At 46.3% G+C, this 27,838-nt stretch overlaps 1 protein-coding gene across 1 annotated transcript in view; it reads left to right on the top strand.

The window, feature by feature from the left end:
* The first annotated feature begins 4,793 nt into the window (after positions 1-4,793).
* The window catches only part of LOC147637601 (uncharacterized), a 142,194-nt gene continuing 119,149 nt past the window's right edge, over positions 4,794-27,838 (top strand). The window contains exons 1-4 of the mRNA XM_086799428.1: positions 4,794-4,938; positions 18,130-18,253; positions 18,363-18,416; positions 19,045-19,077. Coding sequence (XP_086655554.1) covers positions 18,173-18,253; positions 18,363-18,416; positions 19,045-19,077 — 168 coding nt within the window. The 5' untranslated portion in view covers positions 4,794-4,938; positions 18,130-18,172. The remainder of the gene's footprint in view (positions 4,939-18,129; positions 18,254-18,362; positions 18,417-19,044; positions 19,078-27,838) is intronic.

Below are 27,838 nucleotides of genomic sequence, written 5' to 3'. Positions count from 1 at the left end.
TTGGCAGTTTATTTTGGTATTTGATATTGACATATGTGAAGGTCACCGATTTAAGGTATCATACGATTGGCACTTTATTTTGGTATTTGGCATTGGTATGTGTGAAGGTCACGGAATTGAGATATCACACATGGTTATTTTCCATGCAAAGGTCATCGAATTGAGGTATTGCACAAGGTTTTGATACTGTGGAATCAATTTTTTTGTGATGGATATTTTGAACTTGATATTTTCTTTCGTGCAAAGGTGATCGAATTGAGGTATTTCACGTAGTTATTTAAATATGCAAGGTATCGACTTTGAGGTATTGCATGTTTAGCAAATGAGGATAGTTGCTTTTCACCACGGAGAAACATTGGAATTATTCGAATTATTTGCCATTTATGGATATTTATTTTATGTGCAAGCGAGACTGATCACCTCTAACTTGTCACATATTTTGAGCTTATATTGTGAATGTCAGTTTTGCAGATCAGTGGCATGGTTAGTGTGCGGGATGTGCATGGATCCATTGGGCTTGCATCAACGGAAATTTATTGATGCATGGCGCGTGGCAATTATTTATGATTGGCAATGGCAGTGATATTTTATGTGCACATTAGTGTGCAACATTTTGATATACATTAGTTCTACTTCATGAGTGAACCTTAGAGTGTTCACACTTTTGTATTTAGGCTTATGCAAGCTCAAAGTGGAGATCCATATTTTTGGCAACATGTATTTTTGGCTCTTTGTTTTTGTACAAGGAAATATATTTAAATACACCATGAAGAGGATGTGAGCCACTCTCATGGTGGGGGAGATTTAACCCATTCTTGAGCTTTGAGTATTCCTCTCAAGTTTATTTATATGGAGGGCCTACTGTGAGCTTCCAATACCATTACCATTTCTCCATAAAAAGTCTCTAACAGGTCCTATGATTTTCTTCCAATGACACTTGCCAAAATCCAACACTAGGCAAAGAAACATACTATAAGCATTCAACACTGTGTTGCAGATATCAACTCTATTATGAAAAGGAACTCCGATACCCTCCCATTTCATTAGTTTTTTCAAGAATCTATTTATTGCCCAATCCATCAGTTGTTTATTAATTACCCCCACTCCAAAGGGGATTCCCATTAGCCCAACAATATGACCCTTTTGCACCAGCTCACAATCCCACCTTTGCATATCAAAGTCATCATCCTGTGTCAAACTAATAATTTTGGATTTCTGAATATTGCATTTAGAACCAGAAGCAATAGCAAAATCTTGCACCAGTTTGACATAATTGTTGTCAGCTCTTAGAAAAGGCAGGGAGTCATCAGCAAAACATTGAATAACCAGTTGATCACTATGCCTAAGTTTTAATCTAGTGATGTTCCCATCTCTGTACACCTTCTGTAAGGAAATCACCAGAGGATGAGAGGCAATGGCAAACAAAAGGGGGGCCAAAGGGCAACCTTTGTCTCACTGATCTGTTAATCTCAAACCCACCTACAACTCTTCCATTCAACAGCACATTGGAGAATCCACCACAAGCAAGAGTATAAATGCAAGTTGCTATTTTGGTCCCAAGGCCAAGCTTTTCCATAACTCTTTCCACAAAAGCCCAATGGATCCTGTCATAGGCTTTTTCTAGATCCAGTTGGAGCATGATGCATTTTTGTTGGGTTTTGATAGCCACATCTCTTCCTAACAACAATGCAACAAACATGTTATCATATATTGACCTACCCTTGATAAAACCATGTTGCTTTTTGGACACGACTTCTTGCAACACTGGGGTAATTCTAAGAGCAATCACTCTGGCCAAAATTTTATAAATCACCGTTAGCAAGGTGATGGGCCCTCCAGTTCGACGAGATCTGTTACAAGTAGTTTTCTTTGGAATAAGTTTCACAAGCCCTTCTTTGAAGTCCTTATCCATATATCCTGTATTGAAAGCTTTCCTACAAATTTCATCCACAACATTCAAGGAAGGCCAAAAGGCTAAACTCTGTGGAGAGTCCATCCCAACCTGGGGCTTTATCTCTCCCCAGCTTTAACAAGGCACACCAACATAGCTTATCTTCAACTTGAAACCTCCTCAAGTAGCAATCTTCCTTCACGCTAAGAGTAGAGCCTAGAAATTTAACCCATTTCTTAGCAAGAGTATTCATATCATTCAAGGGAAGACCATCTTCATCCAAGATGCTCCCCATAACCTCCCTATCACTCTTCCCTTTTGAGAGTTTTGTCAGGTTTTCTTTTGCTATTAAAGAATTTTCTTTTGCTATTAAAGAATTTTCATTTAGACCATTTATCCTGCTCTCTAATGCATCTATCTTCCTCCTCCTTGATGCCAGCTTGGCACTTGAAATACAAGGAGGTATCTTCAGCATTTAGTCCTCTAGTTTGTCTCTTAATAAGGAGTTCCTCTAACAAAGCAGCCCATTTCCTTCTTTCACCTCTCCTTTTCTTAGCTCTTAGTTTACCAAAGCTCTAGTAATCCCCTACATTTCATTGGCAAACTGCCTCCAAGCACCTTAAGCCCTCCCCCCCTCTCCTTTTTAGTTTTCTACTTGCTTCTTCCGTATATTCCACGTAGACAGGATCCTTAAGAAGCAAGTTATTCACTCTCAGTTTCGTTGTGGGGTAGTGAGAGAGATCAATGTTAGCCCCATCATTTGTCTTCCAACACCACTTCATAGGCAAGTGATCAGAAAGAGTAGAGCTGCAACAAAAACTCTCAAAGTGTGGGGCACCCACCAAGCTTAATGGCTAAAGAAAACCCTGTCAATTCTAGAAGAGGAGGATAAATATTGAAGACTGAAGTAGGTATGGCCCGGGTTGTCTCTCCAGTCCCCTAAATGCCAACTATCCTTAAGACCCAAACCCCTTCTTAGCTCCTCCCATTTCTCTCTCTCCTTCCCTAAGAGGACAGTACTACCACCACATCTATCCACAACCTTTTCCACCATGTTAAACTCACCTAGAACAATGCAAGGAACTTGGATATTTAAGTTGGCAATCCAATTCCACATATCACTCCTAATTTGATGATTGTGAGCACCATATATGTTGATAATCCATATTCTTTTCCCATTACCAAAACCTCAACTACCGGAATCCTACCATTAGGGTGGTTGGCAATGACACTAGGATTAAGATCTCCCCTCACTAAGGTCATTACCCCACTGTAGCCCAAATTAACACCCTCATAAAAAATCACCCATTCTCTAAATCTATCTTTTCTTGGGATTTTGGGATTTCTCCAAAAAGATTGTGCTCTTGAATAGCAAAAACCGAGAAGCCCCAAATTTCACTAACCCCCAAAATGATGCGTTCTTCTTTTTATATTTGATTCCTTTAACATTCCACGTACAACCAAAAAACTTTGAATATTTCTTCATGAGAGGGCACTCTCCAAAACCATATCAACCTCCTCCTCATTCCTCGTATTATTATGCTCATTTTGGATTCCTTTCCAAGCTTCTCCATCTATGAAATCAAATCTTTGTTCAGACGAGGGGCAGCTATTATTATCATTAAGTGGACTGAATTGATTAGAGCAATAGATGGGACTCAGATTCCCAAGAGATTCTAACTTTCTACCCTCTAACCCCCAGTTAGGTTGAGTTTTCGTAGCTTCTATCTTAGCCTGTCTAACACTGGACTTCCCTTTAACCTTAACCCATTCACCCTCCGCCGATGTGCCTTTTCTCCTCGTTCTTGTGGCTTTTTCAGCAGCAGAAGCTTTAGCTTTATCCACTCCACTCAAGCTATCATCTTTTACCTCCTCCCCTTTAGCGGCAATCAGGTGAGGGTAATTTTTTGCAATATGGCCAAACCCTCCACACTTGAAACATGCACCTGGGAATGCACCAAATTTAAGACCTAATTCCAAGGTACTCAATTGACCCATATCCACATCTATTGACTTTGGGGTTCCAATGGAAGTATTCTAGGTGATATAGACACTACTACCTTGCCTCCCCCCTATCTCATCATTAGGGACATACAACATTGGCCCAAGAGATTGAGCAATATCCCGCAGGGCTGCTGGCCTAAGCAAGGGGAGAAGACCAATCACCTCGACCCACATTGGACATGCACTCTGCATGCTCTTGTTAACATCGAATAACGGATCAAAGGGAAAAACATGCACTAGACATTGTCCAAAAAATAGAGGCCCTTTAGCAAACAACTCAGAGACAGATTGACCCTTACCCAAAAAGGACGTTAAAGAAACCTTTTCCCAAATAGAAAACCTTGGATACTACGCTATCATGCATGATACTCTCCTAAAGCCATCTTCCTAGTTCTAACCTCAATGGAGGTTTACCCGGACAAAAAATGAAGACGCTGCACATTGAGAACAGCCCGATCTGGCTTCTGACAAAATCTTGATTGAGCTTCAAACATACCTTGGATTTTGCATGCGAGCATAATCTCTCATTCAACTAGTCGGACACACATTTCCTCTTGGAACCTTCTGCCTCTGTTTCTTCTCTTCGATGCTTCATCTCCTCCTCAGACTCAGGCTCCTAATCTCCCCATCCACTCGAACTCTCCTCATCCCCCTGATGCCACGAACTGGCTGGATTAGCCATGTAGGGCCCGTCTTGTCAACCACGGTCGACGTACGGGTTGCATGCATTACGCGTGTGAAGTAAAATCACCACGAACTGACTCTTCCACTCCTTGTACACGTGTCGCCTTCCCTCGCCCCTTGCACCCCACACTCAACATAATTTGTTAATACGCACCCAAAAAATAATAATAATAGCGAAGGAGTGAATATGTGTAATGGTCCATTATTTTATGCAATGGTTCCCTCCATTTTTAAAAAAGAAGTATCGTCTCCAACGGGAGTGGTGGTTGTGCTGGGAAATTTTGTTTTTACATTTCTGTGTACACTCCAACTCACCCTAATCTCTTGCTTGCAGTATCAAATCATCAGCGCTAGCTCAGGCATGTCCCTGTTCCCTAAGAAAAGTGATTTGATTTTTAGAATAATTAACTGTAATTTCATTTTCCCACTGTTCTTTAATTAATTCAAGCATTATACTCCACCTTTGCTAGGTCAGAGCCACTTCTGCTTTCTATGGCCTGAAATTTGTTCGATTTTTTAATATAAGAAGGCAACTGTTTCTTTTTGTTTTGATGAGCCTTCCCTTAGATGTGTACTTCCGTTGATAGCCCATGCACAGTGTTGTAGTCTTCGTATGGCACCCTCTATTTCCCAGTTGCCTCAACCCAAACTTTTTTTTAGGAGGTTCTTTTCTTTAATCGAACTCTTATGGGGGGGTTGTGTTTCTTGAACTCACGCCCACCTTTTTTTTTGTGAAACCACTGTCCAATCAATTACTCAAGGTATGGTACAAGCATAACTGTCCATGAGGAACGACAAGCTAGAAATAGTGGAAAAAACACATCTAATTGCCTAATAGTGATCTCATCCAAGGCATAAGAGTCGTGGAGAGATTCACTCATTCCTAATCCTCCTGCACCAACCACTATGGCAGTATCCCCCATGAACCGTCCTACCCCCAACTCCCCATCTCCCCAACCCCGCAATCGCCCTGTCCTCTACTATAGTAGATGTGGGGAATATGGTCACCACCAAAGCCAGTCCAAGGATCATTATACCCAGGATTTCCCCAAGCAACGGGCATCCACTTCCAGCTAGCCCCGACCACCCACGTGGTTTCAGTAGGACATCCACCATCAACTTGCTCCCCTTCATCCGACTTCATATTCCAGCCAGCCTCGACCACCCACTTGGTTTCAGTAGGACATCCACCATCCACTTCTCCCCTTCATCCCCCACCCTTGGTGTGTCCCTCACACCCACACCAACCATTCATGTGGATCCACCATTAGCCATAATGGTCATCCAATCACAAAGAAAGGCCATGCCTGAAGAGCCAATGTGAGATGAGCCCAATGTTACCACTCCTCCACTCCCCCGCATAGTCATACACTAGTCCTTCCAAGCCTTCAAGGACCTCCACAAATGTCGGACAAATCACCTACCCTCTCCCTCCCACATTCCAAACCATCACTTCCACCTTTCTCTGTGGAAGATGTGCTCAGGGAAAATACAATGACAGTGAACCTCTTGGATCTTCTCTAGATTAGCCTTGGTGTCTAACAATGTCTCAGTGCACTACTGGAGCATCTCGATGGTATGCCACCTAGTCCTAGTGGTGGGCAATATGGTGGGTTTCCACTCCCTACAGGGTCACGCGTTGCTGGTTGCATGGGTATCATCCGCACTAGCCCCTCTCTTACTGACCACTGGAGCCTCCGCCTCTTTGTGGAGATTCATGGTACCCCACTTTCCAGGGAAATTGTTGACGGTGGCGGCTTTGGGGTAAACCTCATGCTAGAATTCACACTCTCAAGGTAACATGACTAGCCAACTGCTGTGTTCGGATGGCCGACCAACGGGAGGTGACCCCCATCAACCTAATGGAAAGTGTCCCTGTAGTAATCCAGGGGATTTCATTCTTATTGGACTTTGTGGTAATTTGGCTCTGTGAAAGAGTGTCACGTGCACTCTCGTGCCATGGCTAATCCTTGGCATGAACAACATAATCCCTGATTAAATCATCATTTAGCATCAGTATTAGCATCATCATCATTAGCCACAGCATCAATATCAACATCATCACTTGAGGGCATGGACTTCTGTCGTCTACTTGTAGACAGCCTGTCGTCGGCAGCCAGCACAATGCCTAGCAGCAGTAAGGACAGCAACCAGATGAAGGCCAGAAAGGAGGGGCAACAACAGAAGCAAAGCACAAGTATGGCATTTATTGCATAGAGCTTGTCCACTTGGCCGACAGCCCTTGGTGCTGGCTGACCTGAACCTCAACATATATATAAGCATGAAGTCATTCATTCATTCACTCATTCAGTAGTTTCATTCATTCATCAGTCTAGCTATCAGTAGAAGTCATGTAAGGGGCCAGAGGTCAATTCCTTTGGGGCTGACCAAGGGCCCAAGCATGTACAGAAAACCATGCCACCTTTTTGTACCATATTAAATACACAAAAACCTTGAAATCAATCTCTCTCTCTCTCTCTCTCTCTATCCTCTGTCTTAATCATGTTTAAATCAGCATTTTGTTCTTAATCAAGCTTAGGGCTGTGGATTAGTACAGCAAGGCTTCCGCGCATGCAACATTGGTATTAGAGCATTCAAGCTTAGCCCACTAAGCATAGTCCCAAGGAAGGTGCACGATCTATCAAAAAAATGCAACAAGGTAGCAAATGGAGTGGCCTACAACAGGCAAAGCTAGAGGAAGTATTCACTGAGGGTATGTATGTAAAATCAATACATCATTAAGCTCTCAGATCAATTCCAAAGGCCTAGCAACAGCCATGATTAGTTCCGGCAGATGACCCACCACTAGCTTAAGGGTAAGGGATAGCAAGCACGGGCACAACAGTGGAACAGATGCTCAGTTCTTCAGCAAGTAGAAGGTCAAAGTCAGTAGACGAGGGAGGAAGGATGATGTAGTGTCCACCCTGACATCAAGTTTAGCAGGAGGGAATGTCACATGCACGCTCGTGCCATGGCTAATCCTTGGCATGAACATCATTAATCCTTGATTAAGTTAGCATTTAGCATGAATATTAGCATCATCATCATCAGCCACAGCATCAACATTAGCAACATCACTTGAGGGCATGGACTTTTGTTGGCTTCTTGTAGACAGCTTGTCGACAGTCAGCAGAAGGCCTAGCAGCAGTAGGATAGCAACCAGATGAAGGCCATAAAGGAGGGGCAACAACAAAAGCAAAGCGCAGCAATCATGGCATTTATTGCCTAGAGCTTGTCTAGGACCTAGTTGATAGCCCCTGATGTTGTCCGACCTGAACCTCAACATATATATATATATAAGCATGAAGTCTTTCATTCATTCACTCATTTAGTAGTTTCATTCATTCATCAATCTAGCTATTAAAAGTTATGTAAGGGGCTAGAGGTCAACTCCTTTGGGGTTGACCAAGGGCCCAAGCATGTACAGACAACCATGTCACCTTTTTGTACCATATTAAATACACAAAAACCTTGATACCAATCTCTCTCTCTCTCTTCTTCTCTCTTCTCTGTCTTAATCATGTTTACATCAACATCTTGTTCTTAATCATGCTTAGGGCTGTGGATTAGTATAGCGAGGCTTGCGTGCATGCAACATAGAGGAGCCTACTCATTATTCATTGGTTGCCCATGACTTAGAAGCACAGGTGTACTGCACGATTGGGGTTCTAACCATTTGTGGATTCCCCTCGGAGCACGGTCCACAAGAGCTGAAATTGGTCTAGACCAAGGGATTTGTGGTGCCACAGTAGCCCCCACTTCATCTTCCAACCCTCAGTAGACCACGTCTTGGCCTATGCTTAAAGAAGGCCTTGTTCCCCATGGTGATGAGTCGGAACTCCTTGACTGGCTCCAAGCGGCGGAAGGTCTGACATTCTACATGGTAGACATCATAGAGGTACCAAATGACACCACCAACCCTCCCTTAGAGCACTATCCACAGGCCTGACCACTTCCCCACTGCACTAGCATAGAGAACCAACACAGGTGTCTGTGGAAGAACCAACCTTTCCCTTGGGAGAGTGTCTTAAGTCTTGGATAGAAAAACACAATCAACGTAAAACCTTCCAATTTACCACCAGCCGGCTCACAATCCCACCCTCCTCCAAAGCAGTTGAGATGGGGGAACCCCTCTCCCTTCCCTCTTGCCAAGACCCCATCCATGAATTCAACCTTGGCACTATAGAGGAGTCTCATCGCATCTTGTTGGACTCTTGGTTGTGGGACCACCCAACCCGACTGGAGCAAGCTGCCGCCTTCTTCCAATCTTATAAGGATGTCTTTGCTTGGACATACAAGGACTTGGAGGGTGGCCCTACATGTTAACAAAGATTCTATTCAGATTGCAAAATCTTGTGACAGTTGCCAACGGTGCGGGCCCAAACCCACCTGTCAATATCACCAACCCTTCCAGATCACCCTCGCTTGGCCCCCATTTGAGAAATGGAGTCTTGATGTCGTGGGGCCATTCGACCTAGTGGCACACCCGAGCCGGTGCAGATACATTCTTATCGCCACTGATTACGTGACTAAGTGGGTGGAAGCCCAAGCCACCAAGGATTGCATGGCAGGCAGAAATCACCAACAAATTGCTCCGTCACCTACTCCGGAAGTCACGTGCCGTCAACACCCTAGTCATTAGTCAGAGGCTTTTCTTGGCACCTTGTGGGTTTACAGTACTGCCTTCAAAGCCATGACCCGCTAAAGGCCCTTTCAGCTGGTCTACGATTTGGAGGCCGTTCCACCCTTCGAATTCAAACAAGGGTCCTACCGGGTCCGGACCTCCCGCTAGGATGACACTACCCATAGCGCTTCACTGCTCCGCCTGACCATCCTGGACGAAACCCGGGCATTGGCAAATCCAGCTTTGGAGGTGGAGCAAAAAAGAAGGAAGGCATGTAATGACTGCCATATCAGGAGGCCCCAGTTTCAAGACGGCCAACAGGTCTTGGTGTACTAAGCTCGTTATTTGAAACAGGCCAAGAAGCTCGTCCCTGCTTGGGAAGGACCATTTCTCATCCACCAAATTCTTCCTCATGGGGCTGTACAACTCCGCACTTTGGACGGCCTACTTCTCCCACTGGTCCAGTGTAGCAACGAAACACGTTTCAGACCATTTGAAATGGACTAAAACGTTTCGTAAATGTTTCATTAAGTGAAACACGTTTTTTATCCAACATGTTTTCCAAAAAAAAAGTCTTATTAGATATTCGCCAACTTTACGTTTGTTTCACTGTACTTTCAGAGCGGCACACGTTTCGAGTGATTCTGTGACCTGTCTTGACTCTCGACTCTCGTCATTGCCGCCTGTGTATGGTTCGTCGACTGAAGATTGCTGTCCACGACTCCACCCTGCTGGGCGAGTCTTGACTGCTTTGTCCACCCTCACGTTTCATAGCCGACTGCTCAGTGTTGTGGTCGACTGCTGTGACGTGTTCACCTTCACAACTGTTGGCCGACTGTTGTGACTTGTCCACCTTAATGAGTCACGATTGCTGTCGAGACTCCAAGCCTGCTGCCAAGTCTCAAGAGTCAAGGAAAGCGCAGGTGTTTTATGTTTCTATACTATCAACTATACAGGCTGCTCTAGCCTGCTGCCTGCAGCTTATATTAGGCTTTTTTTCCCACAACTAAAATGGGGATTTTATCCCATAACCGATGCAAGCAACAGGGTATTTCTCTTGCAACTTTGCAAGATGCCTCGCACACAAGATCCCTTGTGGAGCAATGTCACATGGGAGAGCAAGTATGTAGGCTTAGCCTCAGGAAAATGGAGGTGCAATTTTTGTGCTAAAGTGCATCTTGGCAGCATTACACGGTTGAAGGCACACTTCACACATACAAAGGGCCATGGGACCTTGTAAGGCTGTACCAAGGCACATTTATGAAATCCTTAAGGCTTGGAACGTTGAGGAACTAGGCCTTCTTGTTGAGGAGATTATGGATCCTGAGCATTTAAGAGAGCCTGCCATGATTGTGGAAGAGCAAGATTCTACAGTAGGTGATATGCAAAGTCAGCATCATGGGACTTTTACTGTTGGGGGTAGCTCTAGCTCACAACCTTGAGCAAAGAGGACATCTTTATCTTTGTTGAAGAAAGGGCATGTGAAGGTAGGGTTTCAAAAGGTTGCCATGAAGGAGGCAACAAGGGAGATAACAAAGCTTTTTGTGCAGTGTGCATTGTCTTTCAATATTTTGCGGACTCCTCGATGGAGGACAACAATTACAGCAATCTCACACATAGGTTGTGAGTGGGATGGTCCCTCATATGAGGCCTTGCATACTACAGAGCTTCGGAGAGAGAAGCTAGCAGTTGAGACGTCCACCTACACTTCCCCCTCGGACCATCCGCCTACACTTCGCCCTTGGAACGTCAGCGTGCACTCTCAACTTGGTTCGTCCGCTTGCACCTACCCTGCTCTTGGACATTCTGCCAACTCCCCATCTTTGATCATCCGCCAATCCTCATCTCCCTCCCTCTCTCTGCTCGACCGCCTTCCCCCTTCTTGGACCATCCAGACGCTCACCCCCTCTTCTTTCCACCTGCCCGACAGCCGCTTCTCGCCTCAACACTTGTCAACTCCCCCCCTTGTCGACTCACCCCCTTGTTGACTTGATCACACCTCTTCCCCCCTTGCCATCGGACAACCCCAAACTCCCCCACCACACTTGTCTGCACCCCTTCCCTCTCTTGGACCGTCCGTCACCACTCGTCCACCCCCACGCCCTCTCGATTGTCCGCCTCTCCTCCCTCTTTTGGATCGGTCGTTTCCCCCTTTCCTCTCGGACCGTCCGTTAGCCTTTCCCCTCTCCAATCATCTGCCACACCCCTTTTTTTTTGGATCATCTGTTGGCTTCTCTTCTCTATCTCGTTCCACCGTCTGCCAATTCCCTCTCCCCTTGGCTCATCCGCCCACCTTCCCACCCTCCCCTGTCGAGCCAGACAGCCCCGGGGTCCTTGCCGACTCGTTCGATAACCCATCACCCCCATCCTTGTCGACTTGCCGCACCTTTCCCCTGACTCGCAATTTCCCTCTCTTGACTCATTGATGGACAGCCCCCTCTTTCCTTGTCGACTCGCCTACCATCACAACCCCACCCCTCTCAAATCGTTCTCTTGACTCACCCACACCTGCCCCCCTTGTCTACTCAACCACACCCACCCGTCTAAAATCGGACAACCCCATCTACCCCTCAAACTTGCCTGCACCCTTCCCTCGCCTTGGAAAATTTCCCCTCACGACCCGTTGCCGTGGACAAGCCTTCTATCCCCAAAACGACTCGTCTACCTGTCGCAAGCCCCACATCTCACCTCATCCGCCACCCTCTCGATTCGTCCCAACTCCTCTATTCAACTCAGCCAGCCTCCATCTCTTCCCTTGCCATCGGATAGGCCCCCTCTCGATTCAGATTGTCTGACAGTCCCTGTCACACCCCGCACCCATCCTTGCTACCTAACCCTTCCTCCCCTCACTCCCCTCACGAATCACCAACAAAACCCTTCCTTTCTCTCTTACTATCTACTTAATCCCCCCCCCCCCCCCCTCTTTTGCCTTGCCCATCTCCCACCCCTCACCCGCCTCCTCCTCGTCTACTCGCCCGATCCACCCTTTCAACCTCCGCCTCTTCGTCCCCTCGTCTTCCCAAAAAAGAGAAAAAAAAATCTCCAAAAGTGTTTCTTCTTGTTCACTTCATTCATTCCTTCTCAGACCATCATGGCATACGAACTACCTCACATCCCCGTTCTGTACCGGCACACCATCGCCTGTTTCCTCCGATCGATGGGGCCTTCTTCTTCCTCCCTAGTGCCACCTCCCGCTCAGGTACCTTCTCTTGCACAGGTCTCTGCGACAGCACCTTTGTTGGCCATGGAAGGCGTCTCTACAGCACTACAGTCCTAGATACGTGGACCAGCACCCTCGACAGCGGAAGGTGGCTCTATCACACCTCCATCTTTTCATACTTCCGTACCGGTGCCACCTCCATCAGGTTGAGCTTTCTACTGCTGCCAGCATAGCACTACGGGCTCCCACCCCTTCACTTCCCAGCCCCGTATCATCCATATCTATGTTCAGTTCCACTACTATTTTCTAGTCTGCGATGAAATTCCTACTGCTCCGTTGCCCTTCATCTCCATTCACCACATAGAGGCTTTCCACTGTTTAAGGACCGGTCACCCCTTTTCTTTCATCATCTTTTATATGAATCCCTCTGCCTTTGTTGCTGCCGCTTTCGTACCCAACTTAGCAAGCCTGAAATCGCCTCCTTCACTTGGGCTTTTTGCTCACTTTCTCACATATCTTCTACAACAGCCATCCATTCCCCTTACATCTCCACCACCGTGCCAACCTCGCCAGCCCACTCCTGTATCTCGCATCCGCCCCTAGGTGCAACGTGATCTTCCCGCTTCATCCTGCTGCCACACTGTTTCCCTTGACAAGCCACCCATCCCACCTATTCCCACTATCAGCGGCCCTGCATCATCCCAGTGCACTCCATGCTCGACACTAGCTGTTTCTACCTTCTCCACCATTCCATCCTCGACATCAGCTGTTTCTACCTTCTCCTCCCCTCCATCCTCGACATCAGCTGTTTCTACCTTCTTCACCATTCCATCCTCAACATCAACTGTTTCTACCTTCTCCACCACTCCATCCTTGACATCAGCTCTTTTTACTCTCTCCACCATTCCATCCTTGACATTAGCTGTTTCTTTCTTCACCATCTCACCTGTTTCCCCACCTACATCATCCTCTTTACCTCCATTAGCTGCTCAGGAGACATCCTTGATGGTGGCTGTCACCATCCTTGCAGCCACCCTTACCATTGTCTCTGGAGGGCTCTCCATGTGTGCCCCACTCTTGGCTCCCCACATGAGGTGATATTCCGTGTTGAACAAGAGGAGGACATGGAGTGCATTGACCTTCTTGATTCCCCATTTTCCTACAGTGCTCCGAACATTTCGGTGGGAGATCTTCCATGCCTCCGATTTCCCGACCTCCAGAGCAGCTCTGCTTGCCACATCCTCGTCGAGCTCGTTGTATCGTTCGGGGTCTCGACAACCTCTTGGCTGATCTTTGCAGCTACTCTGCGTACCTCATTGATTACATTTTTGAGCTCTCTAGTGATTGCCGCCGTTAGAGGGATCGCACCCACCAGGTTGCGGACACCATCCGCCATAGTGTCCAGGTTTAGGTGTCCACATTAGAGTAGCGCTGGCAGGACATAGAGTTCGAGCTCACCCACCTCCGCTCTTCATCTTCCCACATCATTGAGGAGGTGGTGGGATTACATGATCTTGTGGAGTAGTAGAATTGAGAGCTGGTCTCTTTTATTACGGACCCAAGCAACCGAGTTGGATACCCTTCGAGCATCCCTCCGCCCTCTCTAGTTCCTTCTCTCTAGTCTTCCCTCTTCTTCATCTGCTAGCGCTAGCACTACTTTTGGCAAACCTAGCACTACTACTGTGACAGTACCTAGAAACCCTACTATCATGATGGACATTTTCAATTATTAACCCCCTTGTATATACCATCTTTATATGATGTCATTTATTTTCTGCACCATCTTCATAATGTAATCAGTGCATGCCTACATCTTTCATATAATGTCATCACCACATCATGCATACTTTCCATATATGGAATCCTCCTCAAGGCAACATATTTCTATCTTCCTCACTGAGGATGGTGAGCACTCTAGTGGTGGGCGACCTGTAGCCACCAAGGGTGCCCACACTGACGAATCACCGCAACAGCGTGATAGTGTCACACCGCCACACCGTCACAATGAGCCAACAGAGTACCAAGCATTTGGGACCATCAGAAGCGGAGACACACCACAACTAACACAAAGAGGTGCACACAGCAGCATCGAAGGCTCCAATGGCACTGACTGACACTCTTGACACTCTTGACACTCCCACTGACACTCCAACGGAATCTCCTAGAGATAGGAGGTTCTACCAAAGGCTACTAGCTCAAGGCATCTACCAAAGCCACCGACTCGACCTTAGGCATATATGGTCCCTCCACTCACCTTGAAGGACATCCTTCATACCACTTGTACCCTTCATCCCTCACCATCACCTGAAGGACATCCTTCATACCACTTGTACCTTGTGTTCTACAGTCACTTGTCATCACCTTGAGCTATATTGTCCTCTTCACTGTGACCTCTGCTTGGTGCTGAGTGTGCACGGTACAGTGAAGGTCATGTATTAGTGTTCTTGGAGTATTGCAAGTGTTCTTGTGACTGCTTAGAGGTTCGCCATGTCTACTACTCATGGGGGGCTCGCTGTATCGTTTATCTCCCTGATGTGAAGTTGCTGCATGGAAGGTTGCCGTGGACAAGACCGTGGATAATGTGTGTGCTGGAGGGCAAGGGTGGCTTGAGGAGGCCGTGATGGGCCGTGTATTAGCTCAGTGTGGTGTTTTTTGTTTTTCGAGTTGGGGTCAAGGGTGGCTGGAGTTGTCCCTGGACTTGAAGAGTGAAACTGCTCCTCCCAGGGAGGTCCTGAGTCCCCACCCCTCAATGCCTCTCGAGGTCGTCATTTGGTGTTGCCCTCTAGTATTTTGAAGAAACTTGTGATGGACATTTGTGATGTGTCATGGGGCTTGACTTTGCTCTCTTTGAGGACAAAGTCTCTATGCATGGTGAGCGTTGTCAGGTAAAGTCCCAGCAGCACTAGTTAGGGAAGCCTATGATTTTGGACAATGGGCCAAATCCCTCTTTGAACAGGCAAAGAAATCTCCCAAGATCTCGTAATACACTGGGCATCTGCAAATGTAGTGCTCCTCTACTGTCTCAACCTTTGTAGAGCAAAGTCTACAAGTATAGATTCTGCCCACCTGTCCCAATACCCTTTGTTCTCCCTATCTGCAGTCTAAGAGCAGTCATCTCCTGTTTGTACACTATGCCAGGGCCTTTGTTGTGGGTGTGCCTGCCCGTATTTAGTGTCTTCCCATTTTTCCTCACTCTCCATATTTTTTCCTATTTTTCTGGAGCTGTGTATGGGTTGTTGGCTGCCCCAAATGCTAGCTGACTGTGTTTGCTTGCTGCCCGATTGATCTGGTGCTGCCTGACCCATCACTCTGCTATATACACCAATAAAATCCTAGAAATATACATGTGGGAGTGTGGGGGCAAGGGGCCCTTTTATATGGCCCCTAGCTGCTGGTCGGCCAGCCCAGAATCAGCCGATAGCTGCCCTGGCTGCCCACGACCAGCAACCTGACAGTCGGCCAGTGAAAAACCAATCGGGCAGCACTCAGGTACATATTTTCTCTTTCATATGTGTATTGCTCTCTACAGTAGTTATCTTCATTTCCGTTGTGCATTCTAACATGGTATCAGAGCCCTAGGTGGCTTGAAGCTTGGAGACAGTGGGACGTCGAGGGTTTGGTGATTGAGGTGCTAATTGGAGACTGTTTGGGCTGTACGGGACTTGGAGATCAGGTAGAAGGCAGCCATCACCGTTGGACATCCACCCTGCATTCTATTTGTAGTCTCTTCTTCTTCTTTTTTCCCACCTACCCTCCCTTCACAAGACCTTGTGAACCCTTCGAATGGCATATTTGCTTGAGATGGCTGAGAAGCACGTGAAGATCCCGACACTCCCCACGTTCCCGGTGGAATGACAGTTGTATACAACTACGGCATATGGAAGGTAATGATGGAATCTGTTTTGGAGTCCTATGACTTGGGTGATTTCATTGTTGTTGGGGTTCCATGCCCGGAGTTGGAAGATGGGGAGTTACCCTCTATACAGAAGGAACGGGAGGCACAGGCACAGTTATGGGATTGTGTTAATGCTCGAGCTTGTTCTTTCATCTTCCTCAATTGCACACCATAGGTGATCAATCACATAAAGCATATGACGCTGGCCAGAGGGATTTGGCAACATTTGGCTTCTCTCTACAACAGGGTATAACCCATGAAGAGGATCTCCTTGGAAGTTCAGATGCGGGTGATGAATCCTGCAAAGTCGTCGACGATGCGGGAGCACATCAACAAGTTGTAGGCTCTTTAGCAGGAGTTTCTCGAGGCTGAGAAAGAGATACCGTCAGAGGATATGGCCATAACGTTGTTGTCACACTTGCCCTCTCAGTACTCAGTATTTAACTCCTCTTTGATCACCAATGGTAGGCTTAGCACCATCACATGGGAGGAGCTTGTGCTCATGGTCTTGGACCAGGAAGAGTGATTTACGGAAGGTTCTGAGGCCTTGACTGGCCAACGGTCGAAATGCCGTAACAACAACAACAAGGGTAAAGAGAAGTCTTCATCGGAGAAGTCTTCTGAGAAGAAGCTTGATTCAGACCGTGAGAAACTAAAGGCCGAGAGGACTTGAAATGATTGTGGCGAGAAAGGCCACTATTGGAGGAAGTGTCCCAAGCGAACTGTGAAGAGTGCTGATTCTTCAGCTTCAGCTGCAAAGACTCCAGCCTTTGTGCACTACCGATGCTTCATCTTCTTCGAGCAAGGAGGCAGTTGGCTTCACCGCGAAGGATACTCGGGAATCGATTCTTGATAATGGTGCTTCTAGGCACATGACTCCTCCCGTGACTTGTTTCAGGATCTGAAACGACAGTCAGGTCGCATTTTCATTGGTGACAATTCCACCATACCAATTCACAATGAGGGCCAGATGGAGATCATTCTCGATGGCAGAGGGGGGAAGCATTCCTCTCGTGTTCTTTACGTCCCCTCACTTGGTTTTCATCTGTTGTTAGTGCATGAGGTGTGTAAGACTGGCTTCCGGGTGGAGTTTGAGGAGCATTTTGTTGCTCTAAGGGACCGGGAGATTAGCCAAATTGTTTGGGAAGGCGGAGTGGAGAATGGTATATTCAAACTCTCAACACTCTCCTCCTTGACAGGTTCTTAGATTCGTGATTTGTGGCACTTTCGGTTTGGCCACTTGAATGTGGAGACGCTGCGGCGAGCTTTCTGGGACCAAATGGTGGTTGGCTTGCCAGATGTTGGCAGCAGGTAGGGACGTTGTAGTTCTTGCATTCGTGGCAGCACAGGGAATCTTTTTTGAAGCAGGCTTCCAGGCGGGCTTCGAAACCTTTGGAGTTGGTACACACTGACTTGTGTGGACCTATGCAGACGCCATCCTTGGGAGGTTCTTTGTGCTTCATGTTGCTTGTTGATGATTGTAGTAGATTCTCTTAGGTTTATTTTCTTTCACAGAAGGACCAAGCTTTTGCTCGGCTCAAGGAGTGGCATGTGATGGTGGAGAAAGAGTCTGGCTTGCAGATAAAGACTTGGTAGAGCCATCTTGTTTTTTAATGCATCAGTAGGTTTCCCTCTCTTAAATGTGAGCGCAAATATATAGCTTTGCATATATTAAGTAAAACAGGTTTTGCCTAATCTTCTTGAGTTTTCAGTCATAATTCACCATTGAGAGAATGTCAAACCATGTTGTTGAACCAGTTCCAATTGATGCAGCTCCCGTATTGTTTTGATAGTTGGCTTGAAGTTCTCTCTCAAGTGTTCTGTTGTAGGCTTATTAAGGTCAATTTTTCTTTTGGGGGGTTTGTCTTGAGGATCCTTTGGCTGTATTTGTCTTCGTTAACAGCAGTTAGTAAAATGTCTGTTCAACTGACCAAGGCTCAACAGGAAGCGATTGAAGCGCCTATTGATCAACCCTCTCTCATCCTTGCTGCGGCTGTGAGATTTCTTTTTTCTTATGTCACATTTATTTTTCCAAATGTGGTCACAACTACATAAAAAGATCTGTCTGTTTTATAGCCTTGCTAAATTAATGGTTGACAAACAGGGGTCAGGAAAGACTACGGTTCTCTGCTATCGCATACTGCATCTTATCTCTCAGGTATGATGCAGAACCTGCTACTCAAGTAATGCAATACTTCAAAAAGACAATGAGCAGTCTAAAGTGAATGATTGAACTTGTGCACATTTGTATGCATGTACGCAGTCATGCACACGGGCAACACATGTATGTAGTCATGCACATGCACACGGGCAACACATGTGCACATACACAGCGACACACTTACAAACACATATGTACAAGTTGTCACTTTACATTCACAAGTAGATCCATCCAAGCACATATCCCTGAAAGCTTTCGCATTGACAATGCACATGGAATAGCTAATACCACTTGATACATGGAGCACCATCTATGTTGCCACATAGAAACAGTATCAACAAAAAGAATGGTAGGCCTGTAGTGTTTCCTACACATGTACAAGTAAAAGTGATCTTGATCTCAATGGATGTCCTGAATGTGCTGATATAAGCCACACTACCCTGTCCAAAAGTACACTTAAAGTGATGCTTGATCTCTAAGGTGGTTTGCTATGAAATGTACAAATATCTGATCAAGATATGGGTTCAAGTTCATACAGTGCAGGTTCATTTAAGGAATTCTGAAAGCAGAGGGCAATGCATACAAATTGTTTGGGTCCTGAATAAGTTTCTTTGTTTTGTGGCAGGGTGCGGCTGCAAAGGATATTCTCGCTGTTACGGTGAGCAGCTCCTTTGTTACAAGATATGGGGCGCTAAAGCTTTGTGTAATGAAATGAACCGGACTAAAAAAAAAAAACAAAAAACAAAGAATAGATCCTTCCATTAGTTAAAAAGAAAATCTTTCAAGAGGCAAAATACAACCCTATTCATGACAGTAAGAAAACTGAAGAATGAAGGGGGGGCTCCCCCTCCATGGCTCTCGGAGGGCCACCAAACTTGATGGGCCTTCTGCAATCCCAAAGGCAGTGTCGTTGGGACTCATCAAGGCCATGGCATCTGCTACAAACAGCTGGCCGTCCTGAGATTGCTGGCCAAGTGCCCACCACAAGGCTCCGATGAGTCAGCAACCAACATAAGTATGAAACCTTGTGGGGGCAGAAGCTGCACCAGAGGTGCTACCAGAAATCCTCCGGGAAAGTGGTCCAGATCCCTTGGGCTTGCTAGTGAGGGGAGGCAGTGGGGGTGCTGTCGAGCTGCTGTAGAAGGATTCGATGCCCAGTCCTCGCTGAGTACTTGAAGAAGGAAATGGGGGGTCATTGGGAGAGGCAGTGGGGTTGTGCCACCTCCACTTGGTGGGGTCCCACTGGACATGTAGCAAGGGTCTGTTCTTCCAAAGCCATAAGTGCTAGGATGCGACGCCTATAACTTCAAGAGGGGGAGGATCAATGTGCCAGTTCTGCCCCTGTAGGCCCACATCGTGGACTCTCTGGAGGGTAGTGGGGGTAGTGCCACAATGCGGACTCTCGGGAGGGGAGTGGGGTTAGTGCCATTGAAGAATTGCTATGAGCAGGTGAGGCTTCCGTGGGGACTAACCTCCATGGTCATCAACGGTAGGTCTCCCACCAAGCCAAGAATCAAGAGGGAAAATCCAAGACCTAGAGAATAAAGCCATCCAGGGGTCATCCAGAGGGTCGGTAGGACTGAGAAGGGGGGTGGCTGAGTTGATATTGAGGCACATAGTGGAGGCTCTAGGATCAAGTGGATCTCCGGCTTTGAGGATGGGGTGATGGTGTTGGTGGACCAAGAGGGCGGAAATCCTTCACAAAGGGCTCTATTGAACATGTAGGCTAGTAGGGGCGCTAGGATATCATCGGCATGGGAGATGTACTTGGCAGTGAGTCCTTCATGATCCTGGGCTCGCCCATTGCGTAGTCTATGAATGGCCTTGAGGACCATGTCCTTTGTGAAGAAGGTGGAGGTGGTGGGACGGGGATCTAGTCGTGGGGGTAGGAGTGGCTGATGGGGGATATGATAGAGGGAGCATGCATAGGAGTGCCATGTGTCCGGGCAGGTGATAGGTGTGGGAGGGCGATGTTCTCGGAGTTTCCTCCAGGACTCTTTGCAGCTTGGCCCTAAGAAAAGTCGGTATAACTCATCCTCTTTCCGAGCGTAGGACTCCTTTTTCTTGTGTTGGGTGAGCCATTGAGAAATCCATTGCGCTTGGCACTTCGTGATTTTCCCAATCCGTACCTCATGCTTAAGACGGGAGCGTGTGGCCTGACATTTATCATCATACCGAGAGAGAGAGAGAAATGAAATGATATATTAACGTCTTCAAAAGGCCAAAATGACCTATGAGACCAAAAAGGTTACAACAATTGGTGGATCTGATACAATGTCTGTGTAAGAAAAGCTAAAACAACTAAACAACTAATTGAAAGTGAAACGACAACTGAGAGAGAGAAATGAAATGAAATGTTATATTAACGTCTTGAAAAGGTCAAAGTGACGTATGAGACCAAAGTTACAACCATGTGACATCTGATACACTGTCTGGAAAAGAAAAGAAAGAACTGAAGGTAAGTATCTAGCCCTACAATACATTAGTAGGGAGTATCCGGAAGCAACAACTAGGGAGAGTGAGAAGCTAATGGTACTAGTCAAAATGGGGTACATGAGTACATGGATACATGAATACATGAATATGGGGGAGTACAAAAGTGACAGTAAGTACAACAGTATATGGCTGGAGTGGTAATCATCCTAGGAACTCTAGCATGGGTCTCTGCCGGATGGCCTGGAATATCTGCCATAGTGAGATGCCTGGTCGGACGAGCCCGATGCCTTGCAATGATGCTCTGAATCCTCCGGTGTAGGCACTGTCTCCGATGTGAGGATCCAGGAGCCCTTGGGCGTCTGGATCTGCCCAACTGGATAGCTCTCTCAACTAGAGTCCCACGGGGTGCCCAGTGCTGGGCTGTCTGCTGTGTGTCCTCCTGGGTAGTCCCTCTAAAGAAGTCAGCAATCTGTCTCTGTGTGGATTCCCTGCCAGTTGGGCGTCTGCTCTTGATAATGGACTCTCTGAGCCTGCGGATCTCCAGGAGATAAAAACCCAAGCATCGTTGATTATAGTAGTCCATGACTCTGGCCAGTGGTCCAAAATCCTCTCTGAAAAGGCAATGGTAGTGCCCTCGAATCTCATAATATGCTGTGCAGCGACAGATGTAGTGCTCCTCCGTCTCTGGCTCTATCCAACAAATCTGACAAATCGTGTCCCTTGGAGGTATGCCTCTAAATCTGCTTGTCTCTATCTCTAACTGATGTGAAGAGGTGCGGATCTGCCCAATGGCGCACCTCAATCCATGAGATAGATGGGTATCCATGTAGCTCGGTCTAAGTATAAAGCCATCCTCAGTGGTGCGGAGAACATGGTCTCTATAGAAAGCCATCTTCGTCCCCAACTCCCGTGAGGGCTCTAGCCATGTCCTCCTAGTGTCCAACTGAATGAGGTCCTGTCTGATGACTCTACTAATCTCAGAATGTGTCAAGGTGAGGGAGGGTGCCTCCAGAGAGTACTGGAAGGGTAGAAGTCTGTCTAAACTGAACCCGTGGAGGTCAAACCAGGATGCTATCTGCGCATACCAACATGAAGTGTCTCCCTCCATGGCTAGCTGATGAGAGGACTCTAAAGGAAGTGGTGCATACCGGTGTCGGGGAAGCTCCCATGTGCTATGAATGAAGGACACTGATCTGGCAAGAGCCTACGATCGGTGGTGCTCCCATCTCGGCTCTAATAATCTCATGGGGTACCGAGGCCTTAGCCCGAATCATCCTGGAGATCATGGACACAAGTGGTCTCTCCATCGATCTCCATCCATCGTATGTGCGTCCTGATCGACTGTGGTGATCTAGGCTAGGCCTCCAGATTAGCATAGCCGATGTGACCAGCGTGTCAAAAAGCCACAGCTTAGCGCGTGGCTCTCTCCTGAAGCTGTACCTGTGAGCACATCCTCTCTAGACCTCCTATATCTATATGTATGTATGTATGTATGTATGTGTATATATATATATATATGTATGTATGTGTACATATATATATATATATATATATATATATATATATATATATATATATATATATATATATATATATATGTATGTATGTATGTATGTATGTGTACATATATATATATATATATATATACATGTATATATATATACATGTGTATATATATATATATATATATATATATATATATATATTTGTATGTATGTATATATGTATGTATATATATATATGTATATATGTATATATATATATATGTATATATATATATATGTATATATATATATATGTATATATATATATATATATATATAGAGAGAGAGAGAGAGAGAGAGAGAGAGAGAGAGAGAGAGAGAATCTCTCCCCCCCCCTCTCTCTCTCTCTCTATATGGGAAGTTTGGAGAGAACAGCTTCCACTTCCCCTGAGTAACAGGAGCATCAAGCTGAGCCGCCACACCAGGGTCAACTTGATATCGTACTACAGCAAACAATGACTCCCTTGCAGCCAGGACAGCCGGCGAGACATCCTCTCGAGGGGCAAGTAAATCTTCATAAAACCTGATGCAATGCTGAATAACCTCAGAAGGTTGAGTAACAAGGTTGCCTTGGGCATCCATCAACCTAACAATATTCTCACGCATATGTTTTTGATGCAACTTATCATAGAAGCGATGAGACTGACAGTTAGCATCTCCCTCTCTCTATCTCTCTATATATATAACAATATTCTCACGCATATGTTTTTGATGCAACTTATCATAGAGGCAATGAGATTGACAGTTAGCATCTCCCTCTCTCTATCTCTCTATATATATCTCTAAACTTATCATAAAAGCGATGAGATTGACAGTTAGCATCTCCCTCTCTCTCTCTCTCTCTATATATATATATACTCTATATATATATATATAGAGATAGAGAGAGGGAGATGCTAACTGTCAATCTCATCGCTTCTATGATAAGTTGCATGAGAAACATATGCGTGAGAATATTGTTAGGTTGATGGATGCCCAAGGCAACCTTGTTACTCAACCTTCTAAGGTTATTCAGCATTGCATCAGGTTTTATGAAGATTTGCTTGCCCCTCGAGAGGATGTCTCGCCGGCTGTCCTGGCTGGAAGGGAGTCATTGTTTGCCGAAGTACGATATCAAGTTGACCCTGATGTGGCGGTTCAGCTTGATGCTCCTGTTACTCAAGGGGAAGTGGAAGTCTGTTCTCTCCAAACTTCCCATGGGAAAGAGCCCTAGTTGGGATGGTTTGACAAATGAGTTTTTCCGAAAATATGCTGATCAGCTTGCAGAGCCTTTGACACTTATTTGTCAAAGGGTTTGGGATGAGGGATATATGCCTGCCGATTGAAAGTTGGGCATACTTCGTTTGTTGCCCAAAGTCCCTTCGCCTACTTCTTTGGCTCAATGGCGTCCGATCTCACTTATGGGTATTATGTATAAAATCTTTACAAAGATTTTTGCCAATCGCTTGTAGAAGGTGCTTCCTACCCTTATTCATCCATATCAATATGGATTTGTGCATGGCAGGAATATTTTGCATAATATTCTTAATGTTCAAATTGGATTGGATTATGCCAAGGCAAAGAAGCAAGAGATTGTGATGGTGCAGCTGGATCTTGAAAAAGCTTTTGATCATGTCAGCTGGTCTTTCCTTTCTCAGTTAATGACAGCCATGGGCTTTGGTCCCAAAATGGCTAATTTGGTGCATTTACTTGGCTCTGGCTCTATCAGGCGGATTATGCTCAATGGAGGACTTTCGGATGGTATTTCTCTCACCCGTTCTCTCCGGCAGGGCTGTCCTCTTAGCCCTCTTTTCTTTGCCATTGCCACTCATCCTATGTTATCTCGCCTAGATGTTATGGCATCGCATGGTGAAGTGGTTGGTTTGCATCTCCCTCATGGCAAGCAATTGGTTGCTCAAGCCCTTGCGGATGACACTTTTATGTTTCTCAAGGCCGAAAAAGCCAATATAGATCGAGCAATGGAAGCTTGGAATAATTTTGCATTGGCTTGTGGGCTGAAAATAAATTCAACAAAATCAGCCCTCATTGTATGCACGGAATTTGATCTTGAGGCATTAGGGTGGCAAGGCCGTGTGGTGCATACAGGAGACATTGTTCGTCATCTTGGGTATCCGGTGGGTGTGGATGTGGACCCCCAAGCGCTTCTTGCTTGGATTTCTGCTCGGATCTCGGATAAATTTGTGTATTGGAAAGCTCAAGGGTGGCCTATGCACCTGAGGGTAAAGATAGCTCAAGGTATTATGCTTAGCATGATTTCCTATTTTTTGCCTTTGCTACCTTGGACGCACAAATCTCTTCTCCGTTTTGTTGCTCCCATTCGGTTTATTCTATGGAAGAAACAAGGAAATATTATGGGTCAAACATGAATAGCTTGGAATCACATTACGACGCCCAAAAGAATGGGTGGGGCTGCTTTATTGGATGTCCGCTTGCATATGGTGGCGCGTAGGTGGGTGCTCTTTCAGGATATGTGTTCGCACGAGCAGCCTTGGGTATTCATGGCTCGTGACTTGATTGAGTTGGAGGGATTGTCACATGGACGGACATGTGTGCAGGCTTCATGGTGGGACATTGTGAATGCGGCTCATCCTGTCCGTATTCGCTCATCTCACATTTTATCGCATATTCTCCTTTCTTGGCATGAAGTTCTACTATTGGCTCGGTGGGATCTTGGTCATGAAAGACTACTTTTGAACTCTTTGCAGTTCGAAACATTTGTGGAGTCGCGTGTCATTGTTTGGCCAGACAGAGATGCTTCACGCATACGACTCAACGCATGGTCAGGTTAGGCTTGGTTAGAATCCGAGATGCTGTGATACCTGGTCGTGCCAGGCCATATTCGTTTCGTCGTATTCGGCAGCACTTTAGGGTTCCTCGGACATTTCAGCCACTATGGGTTGACATCATGCATGCAGTTGAGCCTTGTACTCCATTGCCTCGGCCATCTGCAGATCAGCCTTGGCTTGATTGGGCACTATGTAAATCTGGTGACTTCATATCACTTTCAGCTAACCAGGTCTATCATAAGCTCGTATCAGAGAAAGATTGGGTTTCAGCCAAGGCCAATAAGGTGTGGGGATTGCACAAGTCTAAATCATGGTGGCAGAAAACTCTTATGCGTGGTTGGCAGTCTAAACTCCCTTACCAAGGTAAGGTTTTCATTTGGAGGATGTTGGTGGGAGGGTTACCTACACGGGATCAGCTCAGTGGTCGTAAAATTACATTGGCCTCTTGCTTCTTCTGCACGACATGCACTGAAACAGTTATGCATCTGTTCATGAGTTGTCCAGTGGCCCGTCAGATTTGGTCGTTTGTCTCTCACATTTGGGAGGTAGTAGAGAGGTCTATTGTTTCGGCTCATTAGTGGATATTCGGGATTTGTCCTCAAGTCATTACTTCGGACAGTCACCTTGTGATATTCCATTTCCTTAGATGGACAGGACTTTGGCATATTTGGACTACACGGAATGGGTTCATCTCTGATTCCTTGTCTGGAATACATGGGCACATTCTACGTATCCGCGGTTTGCTGCTTTGGCAGTTTTCTTCTCTTCTCTCAGCTCAGCTACTGGATGCAGATGTTATTTCCTTATGGTCTACGGCGGCTCGGTTGGCTCATCTTTGATGCTTTTATCTGGGATGCTTATTTGGCTAGAAGGCTTTCTTATTAGTGTATAGGTTTGCATGGTCATGATCCTTTAGAGGATCTTTTGTGGGGGTTTTTTTGGAGCCATAGGTTCTGTGTGAGCCATGTGGCTGATGTACATTTTTACATATAATATAAAACACCATTTCACGAAAAAAAAAAGAAAAAAGAGAGAGAGAATGAAAATGAAATGAAATGTTATATTAACGTCTTCAAAAGGCCAAAGTGACCTGTGAGACCAAAGTTACAACCATGTGACATCTGATACACTGTCTGGAAAAGAAAAGAGATAGCCCCACAATATATCAGTAGGGGGGAAGCTAATGCTACTAGTCAAACTGGGGTACATGTGTACATGGATACCTGAATACATGAATATGGGGGAGTACAAAATTAACAATGAGTACAAGAGTATATGGCTGGAGTCGTAATCATCCTAGGAGCTCTAGCATGGGTCTCTGCTGGATGGCCTGGATATCTGCCATAGTGAGATGCTTGGTCGGACGAGCCCGATGCCTCGCAATGATGCTCTGAATCCTCCGGTGTAGGCACCGTGTCCGATGTGAGGATCCGCGAACCCTCGGGCGTCTAGATCTGCCCAACTGGATAGCTCTCTCAACTAGAGTCCCACGGGGAGCCCAGTGCTAGGCTGTCGGCTGTGTGTCCTCCCGGGTAGTCCCTCTAAGAAGTCAGTAATTTGTCTCTGTGTGGACTCCTTGCCAGTTGGGCGTCTGCTCTTGATAATGGACTCTCTGAGCCTGCGGATCTCCAGGAGATAAAAACCCAAGCATCGCTGATCACAATAGTCCATGACTCTAGCCAGTGGTCCAAATCCCTCTCTCTGAAAAGGCAATGGTAGCGCCCTCGAATCTCATAATATGCTGTGCAGCGACAGATGTAGTGCTCCTCCGTCTCTGGCTCTATCCAACAATTCGGACAAATCCTGTCCCCTGGAGGTATGCCTCTAAATCTGCCTGTCTCTATCTCTAACTGATGTGAAGAGGTGCGGAACTGCCCAATGGCGCACCTCAATCCACGAGACAGATGCGTATCCATGTAGCTCGGTCTAAGTATAAAGCCATCCTCAGTGGTGCGGAGAAGATGGTCTCTATAGAAAGCCATCTTCGTCCCCAACTCCTGTGAGGGCTCTAGCCATGTCCTCCTAGTGTCCAACTGAATGAGGTCCTGTCTGATGACTCTACTAATCTCAGAATGTGTCAAGGTGAGGGAGGGTGCCTCCAGAGAGTAATGGAAGGGTGGAAGTCTGTCTAAACTGAACCCGTGGAGGTCAAACCAGGATGCTATCTGCGCATACCAACATGAAGTGTCTCCCTCCATGGCTAGCTGATGAGAGGACTCTAAAGCAAGTGGTGCATACCGGTGTCGGGGAAGCTCCCATGTGCTATGAATGAAGGACACTGATCTGGCAAGAGCCTCGACTACGATCGGTGGTGCTCCCATCTCGGCTCTAATAATCTCATGGGGTACCGAGGCCTTAGCCCGAATCATCCTGGAGATCATGGACACAAGTGGTCTCTCCATCGATCTCCATCCATCGTATGTGCGTCCTGATCGACTGTGACGATCTAGGCTAGGCCCCCAGATCTGTACTCCATATAGCATAGCCGATGTGACCAGTGTGTCAAAAAGCCACAGCTTAGTGCGTGGCTCCTGAAACTGTACCTGTGAGCACATCCTCTCTTGACCTCCTAGTGCTGCATATCCTCTAGTCAATCTGGCCTCTGCTGCCCCCCTCATGGAAAATGTGGGCCCAGTGAACACCACTCCAAGAT

Source organism: Cibotium barometz, chromosome 6 (genome assembly GCF_041138505.1).
Source record: "Cibotium barometz isolate CiBa-2024 chromosome 6, ASM4113850v1, whole genome shotgun sequence".
Classification (NCBI taxonomy): domain Eukaryota; kingdom Viridiplantae; phylum Streptophyta; class Polypodiopsida; order Cyatheales; family Cibotiaceae; genus Cibotium; species Cibotium barometz.
This window is presented reverse-complemented; position numbering and strand designations above follow the sequence as displayed.